The sequence below is a fragment of the Papio anubis genome, chromosome 1 (genome assembly GCF_008728515.1).
Source record: "Papio anubis isolate 15944 chromosome 1, Panubis1.0, whole genome shotgun sequence".
Classification (NCBI taxonomy): domain Eukaryota; kingdom Metazoa; phylum Chordata; class Mammalia; order Primates; family Cercopithecidae; genus Papio; species Papio anubis.
In genome coordinates, this window is record NC_044976.1 from 118,764,488 (window position 1) to 118,780,725 (window position 16,238).

The window sequence follows — 16,238 nt, forward strand, 5'->3', positions numbered from 1 at the left end:
TAATGACATTAGCCAGAGAATAATATCATTCCTGTACCAGTACTGCCAATTACCATTACAAGTCACAATATCTTCATTTACAATGTGAGGACAATTATAACACCTAATTATTGGTTATTGTGAGGGTTAAATAAGAAAACATACTTAATGCCCTTAGGACACCACCTAGAACTTCATCAATAAATGCAGCTATTTTGTTATTATCATATTTATATTAGTGATGTAGTACATGATAAATCCACTCAAAGCTGATGTTGAGTCACTGAACACATTGTCTCAATCTGCTCGCCATAATGCACTCGACATACCCACTGCAACAATGACGTCTTTGGTGATTTTAATTTACTACTATTCAGAGGTTCCCAGTTTTGGCCTACAGGTCACAGGCAGTAAGAAATGGATTTCAGGGACTAAACCAACTTATCACTACGTAAACCGATCAAGGACAGTTTGATCTTGTCATGAATCACTGGAGGGCATGGAACAAGTCCTTCTCACTTCTACAACCCCCAGGGCCCAGCGGAGTATCTGACACATGATAGTCGATATTGATTAAATAATAAATGAATGAAGAGCATATGCCACCTCCTTGACGGGCAGTTCAGGCAACCAGACGCCCTGCGCGTGATCAGACGCCTAGCGCTTCAGAAGCATAACTAGTGAGAACTGGGCGGCCCTTCCACTCCGCACTGCAAAAACTGCCTAAGCCGGAGGGTAACTGCACAGCTCCGCTCCGGAAATCGTGGCAGGACGCGCCCTCTGGCGGCGCCTCGCTCGCAGGTGGACCCCAGCGCGCCGCCGCTCGCCCCCGCGCGTTGGGAGGTTGGGAGGGAACTGCACGCTGGGGCGCGCGGGGCGGGGCGTCTATTGGCTTGATGGAGCGCGCGGGCGCTGCCAGCCGCGGGGGCCAAGCGCCTGGCTTCTTAATGCGGCTTCAAGCTGAGGGCCGAGCCGAGGCGGCGCGGGCGCGGGTGCAGGAGCAGGACTTACGGCAATGGGGGCTGACAGGTGAGCGGGCTCCGGGCGGACTTCGCCCAGGCGGGCCAACCTGTTGGGACTGCCTCTTGCGGGCCGGAGGCGCAGCGGGTGGGCCGCCCGGTGGGCTGTTTACCCGCCGGCGCCAGGGCCTTCCTTCGCTCCTGCCGTGGGCGGAGAGAAACCGCGCCCGGGCCTGCTGGCCACGTCCCCCGCCTGCGCGGCGCGCGGGGCGGCGGACGCGGGATGAATGAGGTCGCAGTCCCGGGAGCCAGGCCCGGCCCCCGGCCTGTGGAGGGGAAACATGGTGAGATCAGCGCCACCTGCAGGCCTCCGATGAAGAGTTGGACGGCCTGGTGCACCAAGGATGTAGGCTTCCCGTTGCTGTTACAGTGGGTTTGGGTCCTGGCCTGGGGAGTTTATTGGTTGTTTCTGTAAAACGATCAACTCATCTCCCAGCTTCAGCTTCTCCGTTTACTGTGTGCGCGCAGTTATTGGAGAATTCGCCACTGATTAATTCTCCGAATCGAGTTACGTGCGGTAGTGAGCGGACAGACTCAAGCAAAGCACTGTTTTATGAAGCTATTTTTGTGTCTTGAGTCGTTCATAAATACTGACTGAACCACGCACTATATGCCAACTTAGCTTGTCCGCTCACTACCGCACGTAACTCGATTTATTGACACTAGCCCTTGCGGAGAGTCTGCAAAGCGCGAACCTTGCAGGCCCCGCAGCCCTGCAGCTGCACTGCTGACGGTACTTACTGCAGCCCCAGACCCCGCTCTCTTCCCAGGTCTGCGCTGACTCGCCGCTGAACCCCCAGCCTCGTTTTCCTTATTTACAAGTGGGGAACGTAGTGCGTGCTTTGTATTAACAGAATCGTGCATCAGTAATAATAATACAGTCGTTTATTCATTACTGATTAAATGCTACTGGGAGCGTATTCTTAGGCATTGGCTACAGAGATGAGCTAAACAAATATGGACCCTTCCTACCTAGAGTTTTAGACTAGTGAGAGTGCATTTAAAAGTATAAACAATAACTTAAGTGCTCAATACCATGAAAGAGTGAGGTTTGTCATTCTAGGAATGAAACAAAAGGTGCAGTTCTGTGTTCAGCTTAGAAGAGAGAAGGATGAAGTTGAATGGAGAGGATGCAGATGGGAAAGAGAAAGACCTCTCCTTGATTCCCTGAGTCTGTAAGAATTTGTGGCTGTAAGGAGTATGTATCCAGTTTAAGTACGAGCTTGTCGACTGGTCTTTTTATGTTTGACTTTATCTTAAGTTGATGTTTGTGGTGTTTGCCTATTTCCTTTCAAGTGTTGGGAATGGTTCTTTAAGAACTTGTGTGAGAGAGGGCTCAGAAAGGTGTGCCAGTTGATACTTAGCTGGGGATAATATGCCGGGAGAAACGTACATATGGGCAAGTGTTTTAGTGAAAATGAGGAGACAAGAGGTTGCAAGTTTGAGTGGATGGAATGGAGTGAGTAAATTCAGAATTAAGTAGGCAAATGTGGCAGCTTGGATAAATTGGTAGTGGAGAGAAGGAAAACAAAAAAGCAGGGTCAAAGGAATAGGTACTGAATATTATAACTTGAAATTTCTATTTCTATTTACCAGAATAAACTAGTATTATGAGAAACTATTCTTCATGAGTTGGTTAAAAAAATTCTTACTGCTTTTTTTTTCTTTTGGTTACAGAAGTAGTACATATTTTCAGTAAAACATTCAGGGAAATAGCCTATGCATAAAGAAATAAATATTATTCTCCATAATCTCCTTACTGTTAACATGTTCTCTATCCTGTATAATTTCCTTTACTTTCTGGTGGAGGGGGAAGGTGCAAAAATGGAGTTTGATGTACATGCTTTTGGGAAATCATAACTTTTTTTCTTTATCATTCAGTCTTCTTCAACGTCATTTTTAATGGTTACAGTGTTTCAGTATATGGAGGTACCATAGTTTAGACAGTCCTTCTTCTTGGTATTTATTTAGGTTCTTTTTTTTTTTTTTTTTGGCTATTGTAAGTAACACTAATAAATATCCTTGTAACCAAATATTTATTATAGCTATGGACGTTTAATTCCTGAAAAGTACTATTTCTAGAATAAAGAATATGCAAAATTTTTGCTTATTTCTCCATACTCTCAGTAACACTAGTATTTTCTAATTTCAGAAGTTAACATGTTATTGTATTGTTTAATTTAATGTTTATTTGGTTACCAATATTGATGGACATTTGGATATTCATCTTTGGATCATGAAATTACCTTAGGACCTTTTTGTTTCTGGAATATGCAGACCTGTTACTTCTTGCTGTTTTGCTTGCTGTTTCACTACTTGCCATCTCCCTGACAGAAGGGCAAAAGAATCTACATCTGGAGGTTAAAAAACTAAAGACTACCTTTCCCAAACCCCACCGTAGTTTGGTTGTAAATGTGACTTGGCTTTAGCCAGGCACATGACTGTGGGAGATTTGGAAGGGGAAAGTGAGGGAAAGGACCCAGAGGGGTTTGGGTTTTCTGCTTCCCTCTTGCCTACTACCTCATGGGTCTCTGGGTGGGTACAGAGCATTCATTTTGTTATCACGGTTGATAGGTTCCTGGAGCTGACGGTACGGTGGCCTCCTGGTTGGTTCCTGGCTTCCAGGTCATGGAGGTAGATACTTCCTTGGTGTGCCTGTTCTGTGGTGCTTGATTTAGCAGTTGCACCCAGAAGATCAGCCTGGATGTTACTCCTCCAGCCCTTTCGACAATTTTGTGGTTATCTAATTCCCTGTATTACATCCTTTTCTGCCTAACCTACCAAGAGTAATTTCTGTTTTTTTGCTGTTGACTCCTAAGTGTTAAGTATTGTTATCTTTGTGGATGTAATTCCATATTATTTTTGAAAATTCAACTTTTTTTTTTTTTGAGACAGGGTCTCACTCTGTCGCCCAGACTGGAGTGCCGTAGCCCACTGCAGCCTTGACCTGCTGGGCTTAAGTGATCTTCCCACCTCAGCCTTCTGAGTAGCTGGGACTACAGGCATGAGTCACCAGTTGTAAGAAATAATACAGAAAGATCCCATGTAACCTTTACCCAGTTTCCCCTCATGGTCACATCTTGCAGTGTGGTACACTATCACATTGTGTATGCTTGCACCGATGGTACGCTATCACAACAGGATATTGACATTGGGACAGTCAAATCCAGAACATTTTCCATCTCCACAAGGATCCCTCAACTTGCACTTTGATAGCTATACTCACCTCCCTTCTACCTCACCACTTACTTAACCCCTGGCAGCCGCTAATCTGTTCTCCATTTCTATAATTTTGTCATTTTGAAAATGATATGTGAGTAAAATCATACAACATGTAGCCTTTGGGGACTGGCTTTTTTCACTCAGCATAATTCTCTGGAGATTGATCCAGGTCGTTGCATGTATCAATAGTTTCTTTTTATTGCTGAGTAGTACTCCACAGCACAGTATACCACAGTTTGTTTTACCACTCACCCACTGAAGGATATCTGAGTTGTTTATAGTTTGTGACTATTGCCAAAAAAGAAAAGAAAGATACTGTAAACATTTGTGGATAGATTTTGTATGAAAATAAATCTTCATTTCTCTGTAATAAATGCCTAGGAGTTCTGTGAGTGGGTCATATGGTAGTTGCATGTTTAGGTTTTAAAGAAATTGCCAGACCTTTTCCAAAGTAGCTGTACTATTTTACATTCCCACCAGCAATGTATGAGTGATTGAGTTTAGATTCTCTGCATCCTTGCCAGCATTTGATATTGCCACTTTTTTATATTGACTATTCTAATATATGTGTAATGGTATCTCATTGTGGCTTAGATATGAATTTCCCTATTGGCTAATGAAATATGTAACCTCTTTGATAAAATGTCTTCTTCTGTCTTTTGCCCATTTTAAAATAGGATCCTTTGTTGTTGTTTTTTTTTCCACTGTTGAGTTTTGACACACTCTAGTCTTTATATACTCTAGATACTGGTATTTTCTCAGATATATGTCTTACAAAATATCAGGGGAAACCCCGCCCCTGATATTCAACATGGATTCTTTTCTATTTCCCTAAGCGTTGTCTGGTCTAAGAAATAAAGAGAAAGAGTACAAAAGGAGAAAATTTAAAGCTGGGTGACCGGGGGAGACATCACATGTCAGCAGGTTGCGTGATGCTCCCTGAGCCGTAAAACCAGCAAGTTTTTATTAGCAATTTTCAAAAGAGGAGGGAGTGTACGAATAGGGTGTGGGTCACAGAAATCACGTGCTTCACAAGGTAATATCACAAAGCAAATGGAGGCGGGGCGAGATCATAGGACCACAGGATGGGGTGAAATTAAAATTACTAATGAAGTTTTGGGCATGCATTGCCATTGATAACATCTTATCAGGAGACAGGGTTTGAGAGCAGACAACCTGTCTGACCAAAATTTATTAGGCGGGAATTTCCTGGTCCTAATAAGCCTGGGAGCGCTACAGGAGGCCAGGGCTTATTTCATCCCTTCGCCTTCGACCGTAAAAGGCAGCCACCCCTAAAGCAGCCATTTCTGAGGCCTACCCTCAGGGGCCATTCTCTTTCTCAGGGATGTTCCTTGCTGAGAAAAAGAATTCAACGATATTTCTCCTATTTGCTTTTGAAGGAAGAGAAATATGACTCTGTTCCGCCCAGCTCACCAGCAGTCAGAGTTTAAGGTTATCTCTCTTGTTCCCTGAACATTGCTGTTATCCTGTTCTTTTTTCAAGGTGCCCAGATTTCATATTGTTCAAACACACATGCTCTACAATTTGTGCAGTTCAGGCAATCATCACAGGGTCCTGAGGTGACATATATCCTTCTCAGCTTATGAAGATGACGGGATTAAGAGATTAAAGACAGGCATAGGAAATCACAAGGGTATCGACTGGGGAAGTGATAAGTGTCCATGAAATCTTCACAATTTATGTTCAGAGATTGCAGTAAAGACAGGCGTAAGAAATTATAAAAGTATTAATTTGGGGAACTAATAAATGTCCATGAAATCTTCACAATTTATGTTCTTCTGCCATGGCTTCAGCCGGTCCCTCCATTTGGGGTCCCTGAGTTCCTACAACAACAAAAGTTTTAAATTTTGGCTAAAAATTTATCAATTTATCAATTTTTTTCTCTTACGGATAGTTTTCTTGTGGTTTGGTGTCAAATATAAGAACTCATTGCCTACTCCTAGATCCTAAGGAGTTCTTCCCTAAAAGCTTTACAGTTTCTTATTTAAGTCCATGATCTACTTTGAGTTAATTTTTATTGCACAAATTTTGATATGTTGTATTTCCATTTTTATTTAGTTTAGTGTATTTATTTCCCTGGAGACTTCCTCTTTTGATGGACTGTTTAGAAAGAAGTGTGTTGTCTAGGTTCCAAGTGTTGGGAGATTTGCCTCTAATGTTTCTGTCCATGAATTCTAATTTTATTACATTGTGGTCAGAGAACATACACTCTACAGTTTCAGTTCTTTTAAATGTGTTAAGGTTTTCTGGCCCTCCTTTAGTTTGGATATGGATTACTTGTTCCCACCAAATATCATGTTGAAATTTGATCTCCAATGTTGGAGGTGGGGCCTAGTGAAAGGTGTTTAAGTCATGGGGGCAAATCCTCCCTGAATAGATTAATGCTGTCCCTGAGCGGGGAGCAGAGAGAGTGAGCAACTTCTTACTTTTTAGCTTCCAGAAAGCTGGTTGTTAAAAAGAGCCTGGCATTCCCCACCCCTTTCTTCCTCTCTCACCATGTGATCTCTGTACATGCCAGCCCCACTTCCCCTTCTGCCATTAGTGGAAACAGTCTGAAGCCCTCACCTGAAGCAGACGTTGGTGCCATGCTTCTTGTACAGTCTGTAGAGACATGAGCCAAATAAACCTCTTTTTATTTATAAATTATTGAACCTCAAGTATTCCATAGCAACACTAAATGGACTAAGACAGGCCCTGAATATGTTGTACGGTCCATGGCACTTGAAAAGAATGTGTATTCTCCTGTGTTTGGGTATCAGCAGAGCTTCATTCCTTTCTGGAGGCTCTAGGGGAGAATATATTTCGCAGCATCCAGAGGCTGCCCACATTACTTGACTCCTGGCCCCTTTCCTCCAACTTCAAAGCCAGCAACATTTCATCTCTTTGATCCTTCTCTAGCCAGCTTCCTCTCTAACCACAGCTGTTAAAGATTCTCCGAATGATGCATGTGATTAGATTGTATGTCCATTGCATTATCCGGGCCCACCTGGATAATTCAGAATACTCTTCCCATCTCAGGCCCCTTAGCCTTAATTATATGTTCAGAATGCCTTTTGCCATGTAAGGTAACATACTCACTGATGCCAGGGTCAGGGCTTGGACATCTTTGTGAGGGCCACTATTTTGTCTACCACTTCATCCTTTTATTTTTCACTTATTTAATTATTTTTGGGTTGAATTTCTTGTAGACAATTTATAATTGGGTTATGTTTAAAATCCACTCTGGAAGTCTTTGTCTTTTTTTTGTTTTTGTTTTTTTTTGAGATGGAGTTTCGCTCTTGTTGCCCAGGCTGTACTACAATGGCGTGATCTCGGCTCACCGTAACCTCCTGCCTCCCAGGTTCAAGTGATTCTCCTGCCTCAGCTTCCTAAGTAGCTGGGATTACAGGCATGCGCCACCACACCCGGCTAATTTTGTATTTTTAGTATAGAGACAGGGTTTCTCTATGTTGGCCAGGCTGGTCTTGAACTCCCTACCTCAGGTGATCCTCTCGCGTCAGACTCCCAAAGTGCTGGGATGACAGGTGTGAGCCACTGTGCCCAGCCAAGTCTTTGTCTTTTAATTGGTATACTTATACCATTTATGTTTCATGTAATTATTACTGTGAGCTTAACTCTGCCATCTTATTTTTATTGTTTTTAATTTATCTGTTTTTGTTTTCTTTTTCTTGCCTTCTTGTGAATTATTTGAACATTTTTTAGAATTTTAGTTTTATTTACAGTGTTTTTTAGTTTATCTCTTTGTATAGCTTTTTAGTGGTCGTTACAGGTATTGTATATAAATGTATGTGTGTGTGTATAAAATCACAGACTACTAATACTGTCATTTTACCTATTTGAGTAAAGTACGGAAACATAACTTCCCTTTATATAAACATTACTTCCCTAAATATTTATCTTCCCTTTATATTTTTAGCTTTACCTTCTGTTTATAATTGTCTTAAATATTTCCTTTATATACCTTTAGAACCACGTCAGACACTGTTATAATCTTTGCTTCAGCTGTCAAACATAATTTTAAAAACTCAAGAAAAAGAAAGCCTGTTGTATTTACACATATTTTTGAATGCTGCATTCTCACATTCTTCCTGATGTTCCAAGGTTCCATCTTTTATCATATCCTTTTTTTTCCAAGGGCTTCCTTTAGCCATTCTTTGAGGGTAGGTTTGTTGATGATAAATTCTCTTTGTTTTCCTTCATCTGAGAATTTCCTCTTCATTCCTGAATACTATTTTTCTTGATTACAGGAGTCTGGATTGGAGGTACTTTTCTTTCAGTATTTGAAACATGTTGTGCCATTTCTTTCTGGCCTTTAAGATTTCTGACAAGAAATCTGCTTGCATTTGAATAGTTTTTCCTCTTTAAGTAAGGTGGTGTTTGGTTTTTTGTTTTGGCTGCATCTAAGATGTTTTCTTTGTCTTTTGTTTTCAGCATTTTAATAATTACATACCTCGGTGTGTATTTCTTTGGAATTTTTTTTTTTTTTTGAGACAGAGACTCTCCTTGTCACCATGCTGGAGTGCAGTGGCACTGTCTTGGCTCACTGCAACCTCTGCCTCCTGGATTCAAGCGATTTTCCTGCCTCAGCCTCCTGAGTAGCTGGGATTACAGGCACCCACCACCACACCCAGCTAATTTTTGTATTTTTAGTAGAGACGGGGTTTCACCATGTTGGCCAGGCTGGTCTCAATCTCTTGACCTCATGATCTGCTTGCCTCGGCCTCCCAAAGTGCTGGCATTACAGGGGTGAGTCACCACGCCTGGCAGGATTTTGTTATGTTTGCAGTTTACTCAGTTTCTTGAAACTGTAAGTCTTTAGCCAGATTCAGGAAGTTTTCAGCTATTATTTGTTTAAGTACTTTTTCAGCCCTATCCTCCTTCACCATTTTTTACTGGACACCATTGAACAAATGTAAGATCTTTTGTGGTAGTCCTGAAGGTCCCTGAGGTTCATTTGTTTTCAGTCTGCTTTCTCTCTCTTCTGATTGTAATCTCTCTCTAACTTCTGTTCTGTAGAGTTCACTGATTCTTTCCTCACTTCCTTCCATTCTGCTGTTGATGCCATCAACAGCATCAGTAGCCTTTTATTTTGGTTAGCGTATTTTTCAGTTTTAAAACTTCCACTTGGTCTTTCTTTATATCTTTTATTTCTTTGCCGAGATTTCTGTTTCTTACCCGAGGTTTTCTGTTTTTTCAATTGCTCAAGTGCATCCATAACTACTTGTTGAAGCATTTTATCATTACTGCTTTAAGGTCTTTGTCAGATAATTCTACCGTCTGTGTCATCTGGGTGTTGGCACCTATTATCTTTTTCGTTCAGTTTAAAATCTTCCCAGTTCTTGATATAATGAATGATTTTTATAATAATTAGAGCCAGGCGTGTTTTGTTTTTTTTTTTTTTAAATCATGTTCAAACCTCCTGTTTGACTGTCTTTGATGCTGCTCTGGCAGGGGAAGAGGGTCTGCTGCCTTGTTATTGCCAGGTGGGGATAGAAGTCCAGGCTCCCCCTTCAGACTCTGTCCACATCTGGGGATTGGGAAGGGGCTCCTCCTTCCTGCTGGGCGAGGGTGGGAGTTGTGGCTCCCTCCCGAGTCTCTACTGATCCTGCAGGTGAAGGCCAAGGGGTAGGGCCTTGTTACTGGTTGGTGGGGATAAAAATCCCAGCTCCCTACTTGGCCTTCTCTTATACCATCCTGGCTGGGGTGCTGGGGCACTCGTTATAGCTATAGGTGAGAAGTCTATGCTTTCCACTTGGCCTTTGCTGGTGGGGACCACAGGTTTATTCCTGTGCTGTTTACTAGAATAGAGCAGTTATTATCTAAAAGTTTCCTGTCTTGCTAGGCTGCCATTTTCTAGCAGGAGCAGGCTTGTGAGGGGTGGGGGTGGGATGGTTTGGCTGTGTCCCCAACCAAATCTCACCTTGAATTGTAATAATCTCCACATGTCAAAGGTGGTGCCAGGTGGAGATATTTGAATCATGGGGTCAGTTCCCCCATATTATTCTCGTGGTAGTGAAGAAATCTCACAAGATCTGATGGTTTTATAAATGGGAGTTCCCTGCACAAGCTCTCTTGTCTGCTGCCATGTAAGATGTGGCTTTGCCCCTCATTTGCCTTCCACCATGATTGTGAGGCCTCTCCATCCATGTGGAACTGAGAGTCAATTAAACTTCTTTCCTTTATAAATTACCCAGTCTCAGGTATTATTAGCAGCATGAGAAGAGACTAATATGGGGGGGGTTGTTTGATTTTGGTTTTGGTCTACATCAGTTGGTGTTTCCGGTTTGCTGATTTCTTGACCTGTCAGACTGGGATATATAAAACAAAAATAAATTCCAGGGAACTTACTACCCTGTCCTTCCTCAGGTCTCAAGGTCCCTAGCGAGTCTGCTTCTTCACTGCAGCTTTCAGAGTTTTTTTTTTTTTTTTTTTTTTTGAGATGGAGTCTTGCTCTGTTGCCCAGGCTGAGTGCAGTGGTGCAATCTCGGCTCACTGCAAGCTCCGCCTCCTGGATTCACGCCATTCTCCTGCCTCAGCCTCCCGAGTAGCTGGGACTACAGGCGCCCGCCACCACGCCCGGCTAATTTTTTTGTATTTTTAGTAGAGACGGGGTTTCACCGTGTTAGCCAGGATGGTCTTGATCTCCTGACCTCGTGATCTGCCTGCCTCGGGCTCCCAAAGTGCTGGGATTACAGGCGTGAGCCACTGCGTCCGGCAGCTTTCAGAGTTTTGTGCTTGCTTTCTGTAGCATGTCTAGGGTTTTTATTTGTAGTTAGCAAGAGGAATAAGGGAAAATAAGTATACTCCCATCAGAAATAGAAATCTCTGAATTTTCTAATTTATAAAACGGGGATAATACCTACTCCATAGAATCATTATAAGCATTAAATGAGATACTGTAATTTATTTATTATTATTATTTTTTGAGACAGAGTCTCTGTTGCCGAGGCTGTAGTGCAGTGGCGCGATCTCAGCTCACTACAACCTCTGCCTCCTGGATTCAAGCAATTCCCCCTGCCCCAGCCTCCCAAGTAGCTAGGATTACAGGCGTGCACCACCACGCCCAGCTAATTTTTGTATTATTTAGTAGAGACAGGGTTTCATCATGTTGGCTAGGCTGGTCTTAATCTCCTGACCTCAGGTGATCTGCCCGCCTCAGCCTCCCAAAATGCTGGGATCACAGGCATGAGCCTCCGCACCTGGCCTGAGATACTGTAATTTATGTAAAGTGTTTACTGCTCCTTTGGTATTTGTAAGTGCCTAAGAAAAAATAACTTATTTTTAAAATTTTGTACAATTAATATATATTTTGAAGATTTTTTTTTTAAAGGTATAAGTTCAACCAGAAAGTTATGTTTTTGCTAATAGTTCTTATATAAAGTATGTTTAGGGTTTTTCACCTTCCCAAGATATGGCTATTCTTTGAAATCGGATTTTTTTCACCAAGGGAAAGAGAAAAGAGAGTCAGTAAGCTCCATATTAATTTCACACGTTTTCTGCCATCCCTGTACACAGTTAAGCACCCTTTGTGAAACATCATTTCCATTTTTAAAAACAGCGCTTCTGTGTTGAAGCGCTATTCAATGTAGTCCTAAGTTTTTTCCTTTAGCATTGATGACATATTTAAATGGGTGCAATTAAGCAAGCAGACACATGTACAATCCATGTGTTGTTGCTCTTTGTTCGGTTGTATCAGTAATGCCTCATTTCCCAGAATGGACACTGGTGTGAGTCTCAGGCAGTATAGAGGCCAGATCCCAGGTTGACTTTCTCATCTATCAAGTGAATCAGGTAACAATGACGGGCTACTTTGGGGCTTTGAATATAAAGGTGAATAAGTCTGCTCAAAAAGTAGTTTGGAAGTCAGCAGATGTTTAGATATCCATAACTCCTCAGCAAAAGATATGGCCAGTGAGGTTTAGAGTTACGTGAATTTAGGCTGTGTTCCTCATTCAAACTCTTAGAACATTGCCTGTGCATGTGCTGAAATGTCTGCTCTTCGGATTTGCTTTATTTTTTGTTTCTAGGGATTCACCTACGCTCTTATCAACTGGAGGGAGTAAACTGGCTCGCCCAGCGCTTCCATTGTCAGAATGGCTGTATCCTGGGAGATGAGATGGGCCTGGGGAAGACATGCCAGGTGTGTTACGATGCGACGAGTACTGCACACCGCCACTGCGGTACCTCCTTATAACTCATTCTGGACCTGAGAGCTCTGGAGCTAAAACAAAGCTCAGTTTCACAGATGTCCCTGGGATCCAGGCTAACTGGCTCTTGCACCGGGAAAGGGCCTTCCCTGTAGTCTTCTCTGCCTCAGTCATTGCAGTTGCCCTGTTGACTTTATTCAGGGCCAGCAAATGCTACTTGTCCTTTCCTCAGATGTTCACATAGCTCTGCTTTAAGCTCTCTAAAAAGATACCACCTCCAAATTTGTTTTGCTCAAATTTTGTTTAGACTTTTTGCATCTATGTTCATGAAAGACATTGGTCTGTAATTTTCTTGTAGTGTCATTATCTAATTTTAGTATTGGGGTAAAACTGGCCTTGTAGAATGAGTTGAGAAGTATGCCCTTCTCTTCCATTTTCTGGAAGAGTTTATGTAGAATTGCTGTAATTTCTTCCTTAAATTCTTGCTAGAATTCATTAGTGACTCCACACTTGTTTTGTAGACATACCTGGATTATAGAATAAAAGATAAACTTTCTCGAAATTGCATCCTTAGGAAAAGCTAGACTGAATGGTTTTAATTCATTAAGTCACTTATTAAAGAATGGTTCCAGGCACAGTTTGGGCTGAGAAAACATAGATAATTTAAAAAGAAAATTATTTCTGTTATAAAAACTACCACCCTGTAATGTAAGCACTCTAACCATAACCATGAATTGCAATGAATGTTTTGCATGATTGAACTTTTGTTTTTGAGACAAGGTCTTGCTCTGTCACCCAGGCTGGAATTCAGTGGCATGATCTTGGCTTACTGCAACCTCTGCCTCCCAGGCTCAAGGAATCCTCGGTCTCCTGAGTAGCTGGGACTACAGGCGCAGGCCACCACGCACAGCTTATTTTTAATTTTTTTTTGTAGAGATGAGGTCTCACCGTGTTGCCCAGGCTGGCCTTGAACTTACGGGCTCAAGTGATCCTCCTGCCTCAGCCTCCCAAAGTGCTGGGATTACAGGTGTGAGCCACTGCACCCAGCCCGTGGTTGAAATTATAGTGCATATATAGTTTGTATTTTGTTAATCTAACAGTGTCACTATAATGTTTTACTTTGTTATATTCTTCACAATCATTATCAACATTGCATAATATTCCATCAAGAGAATTTATAATTTACTTAAATGTTCTACAGATGAGAAACGATGATTCCTCCTCTTTTTGTGCTGTTTAATCTTGATGGAACATCCTTGTGCTTGTAGCTTTCTCAGGATTTTGAATTATACCCTTAGGACAGATTTTTCTCAGAAATAGCTCAGCATTTGAAGATGGAGTCTGTTGACACATTTTTGTTTTAAAATAGGTTATTTTCTCTGTATATTACAGCAACATTCAAGTCATAAGGTGTACTAGAATCTTCTGAAGTATGCTCATTTGCCTTTACCAGTATTTCCATTTTATACCCTTCCTTAAGCTTAGGAAGATCATGTATTGTCTGTTTTCCCCGTTAGAATGTGTCCTCCAGGACGGCTGGGGATTTTGTCTGTTTTGTTCACTGTTGTATCACTGGCATATAGAACAGTGCCTAACAAATAGAAGACACCCTGTAAATACATATGGAAGAAAGGAAAACAGTAGGGGAAGGTGGGAGGAAGTGAGAGAGGAAGGAAAGCATCCTCCCTCGGGAAAGCCTGGCAGGCAGCAGAGGGCCACCATGCGATTGGTGGTTTTTACAGTCATATCTTCGCACTTCTTGCTTAATATTTTCAGAGTATTGCAGATCTTGGTCATCAGTTGGATTTTCATTGATTTTTATTGTCTTTCCTGACTTTTTCTTTACAGTAGAGGTTCAATTACCTAAACATTGAGCCTCATTGCTTGTTAACTACTGAAGTAATTGAGTTCCATAAATTTCCGTGGCAAGTATATTGAGGCTTACATGATTTCGCTCTACGAATGGATTACTCTCCTAATGTGCGGAAGATTGTACGATATTTCTTTGTAAAACAAGTCTTACACAAGAGTGTGTGTTCCCTACAGGGTTGTGGGAACTTCATGGTTGTTTCTCATGGAGAAATGTGATCAAAACTGCCTTCTTTTTCTGTGTTCCAGACTATTGCTCTCTTAATTTATTTGGCAGGAAGATTAAATGATGAAGGACCATTTCTGATTCTTTGCCCCTTGTCTGTTTTGAGCAACTGGAAAGAAGAAATGCAAAGGTACAGAGTAGATGTAGCTGAAATTTTATTGTTTATCTTCATTAAGATTTTTTTTTCTGGATGATGTATAAAATATGATAAAACAACCTATTGTTGTAATTAGTAAGTTTATTCCAGAAAACTTTGAACTTATGCAGTGTAGGTAGACACTGAGGATATAATAGGGGAAGAGTAATTGGCAATTTAAAGGTCAGTAATCGTTTATAGTAAGTATTGAACTTAGAAGCCATTTTTTGTTTTGTTTTTGTTTTTTTGTTTGTTTTTTTCTTTTGAGATGGAGTTTCACTCTTGTTGCCCAGGCTGGCGCGCAACGGCATGATCTTGGCTTACCGCCACCTCCACCTCCTGCGTTCACATGATTCTCCTGCCTCAGCCTCCCAAGTAGCTGAAATTACAGGCATGCATCACCTCACCCAGCTAATTTTGTATTTTTAGTAGAGATGGAGTTTCTCCATGTTGGTCAGGCTGGTCTCGAACTCCCGACCTCATGTGATCCGCCTGCCTCAGCTTCCCAAAGTGTCGGGATGACAGGTGTGAGCCACCGTGCCCAGCCTATTTTTCATAGTGACATAGCAAGTAACTAATGTGGAAGAGATCATTTTATTTTTAGAGTCAGCACAAGACCTTTTTAGATCTGATCCCTTTACCTGTTCACATAGGAACTTGCTCTGAGGTTCAACCATTACTTTAGATGAGATTCAGAGCCCTAAGACTCTGGTTGTAGGACCTCATGAGGTCGGCACATTGCAATCCTCCCATGAAATGTAATTTTCCAGATATGTACATGCTGTCATATGGATCTAGTGTTTATGTTCATCTACTTCTTTTCTTGGATTCAGATTTGCTCCAGGTCTTTCCTGTGTAACATATGCAGGCGACAAGGAGGAAAGAGCCTGCCTTCAGCAAGACCTGAAACAGGAGTCACATTTTCATGTGCTACTGACTACCTACGAGGTATTCATTCGTTTCTCTATAGCAAGAACTCCTAACCTATGACCTTAGAATTTGTAGAGTCTGCTGAAATTATATTTAAGTTTTGTTGAGAGCACACAGTTTTCTGGGCAGGGAGTCTGCCTTCATCAGAGTCTCAAAAGAGGGCTGTGACCAAAAGAAGTGAAGGATCATTGCGCTTCAAATTAGTTCAATCTTTTCCTTTCTTGGTGGATCAAGGGGGAAGGCTTCTCAAGGAGGCGGCAGTTGAACTGCCTCTTGGTTGATGAACAGAAGTCAGGCAGGCAGGCAGGCAGGGGAAAGGGTTTTGTGGACTGAGGAATCAGGTCTGTTATTGGAGGATAGGAATGGAAGACTGCTTCGGCCACCTTATTTTAAATCCTCGTTCTTCAGTCTAAGTGTGTGCCGCTGACCTTCCTTTTTTTTTTTTTTTTTTTAGACGGAGTCTCGCTCTGCCGCCCAGGCTGGAGTGCAGTGGCCTGATCTCAGCTCACTGCAAGCTCCGCCTCCCGGGTTCACGCCATTCTCCTGCCTCAGCCTCCCGAGTAGTTGGGACTACAGGCGCCCGCCACCGCGCCCGGCTAGTTTTTTGTATTTTTTAGTAGAGACGGGGTTTCACCGTGTTAGCCAGAATGGTCTCGATTTCCTGACCTCGTGATCCGCCCGTCTCGGCC

At 42.2% G+C, this 16,238-nt stretch overlaps 1 protein-coding gene across 7 annotated transcripts in view; it reads left to right on the forward strand.

Moving 5' to 3' along the window:
• Window positions 1–675: 675 nt before the first annotated feature.
• Window positions 676–16,238, forward strand: part of CHD1L (chromodomain helicase DNA binding protein 1 like) — a 55,484-nt gene continuing 39,921 nt past the window's right edge. For 3 of the 7 annotated variants that reach the window (XR_004178597.1, XM_031655693.1, XM_031655726.1), the window contains exons 1-4: window positions 819–1,008; window positions 12,269–12,381; window positions 14,507–14,613; window positions 15,453–15,567. Coding sequence is in view for 3 of the 7 variants with exons in the window: in XM_031655693.1 (XP_031511553.1) it covers window positions 876–1,008; window positions 12,269–12,381; window positions 14,507–14,613; window positions 15,453–15,567 (468 nt within the window). In the remaining 4 variants the exon portion in view is untranslated. Of the gene's footprint in view, window positions 781–818; window positions 1,009–12,268; window positions 12,382–14,506; window positions 14,614–15,452; window positions 15,568–16,238 lie in introns of those variants that run through there. The other 4 variants (XM_031655744.1, XM_031655767.1, XM_031655776.1 and 1 more) reach the window with 2 other exon arrangements.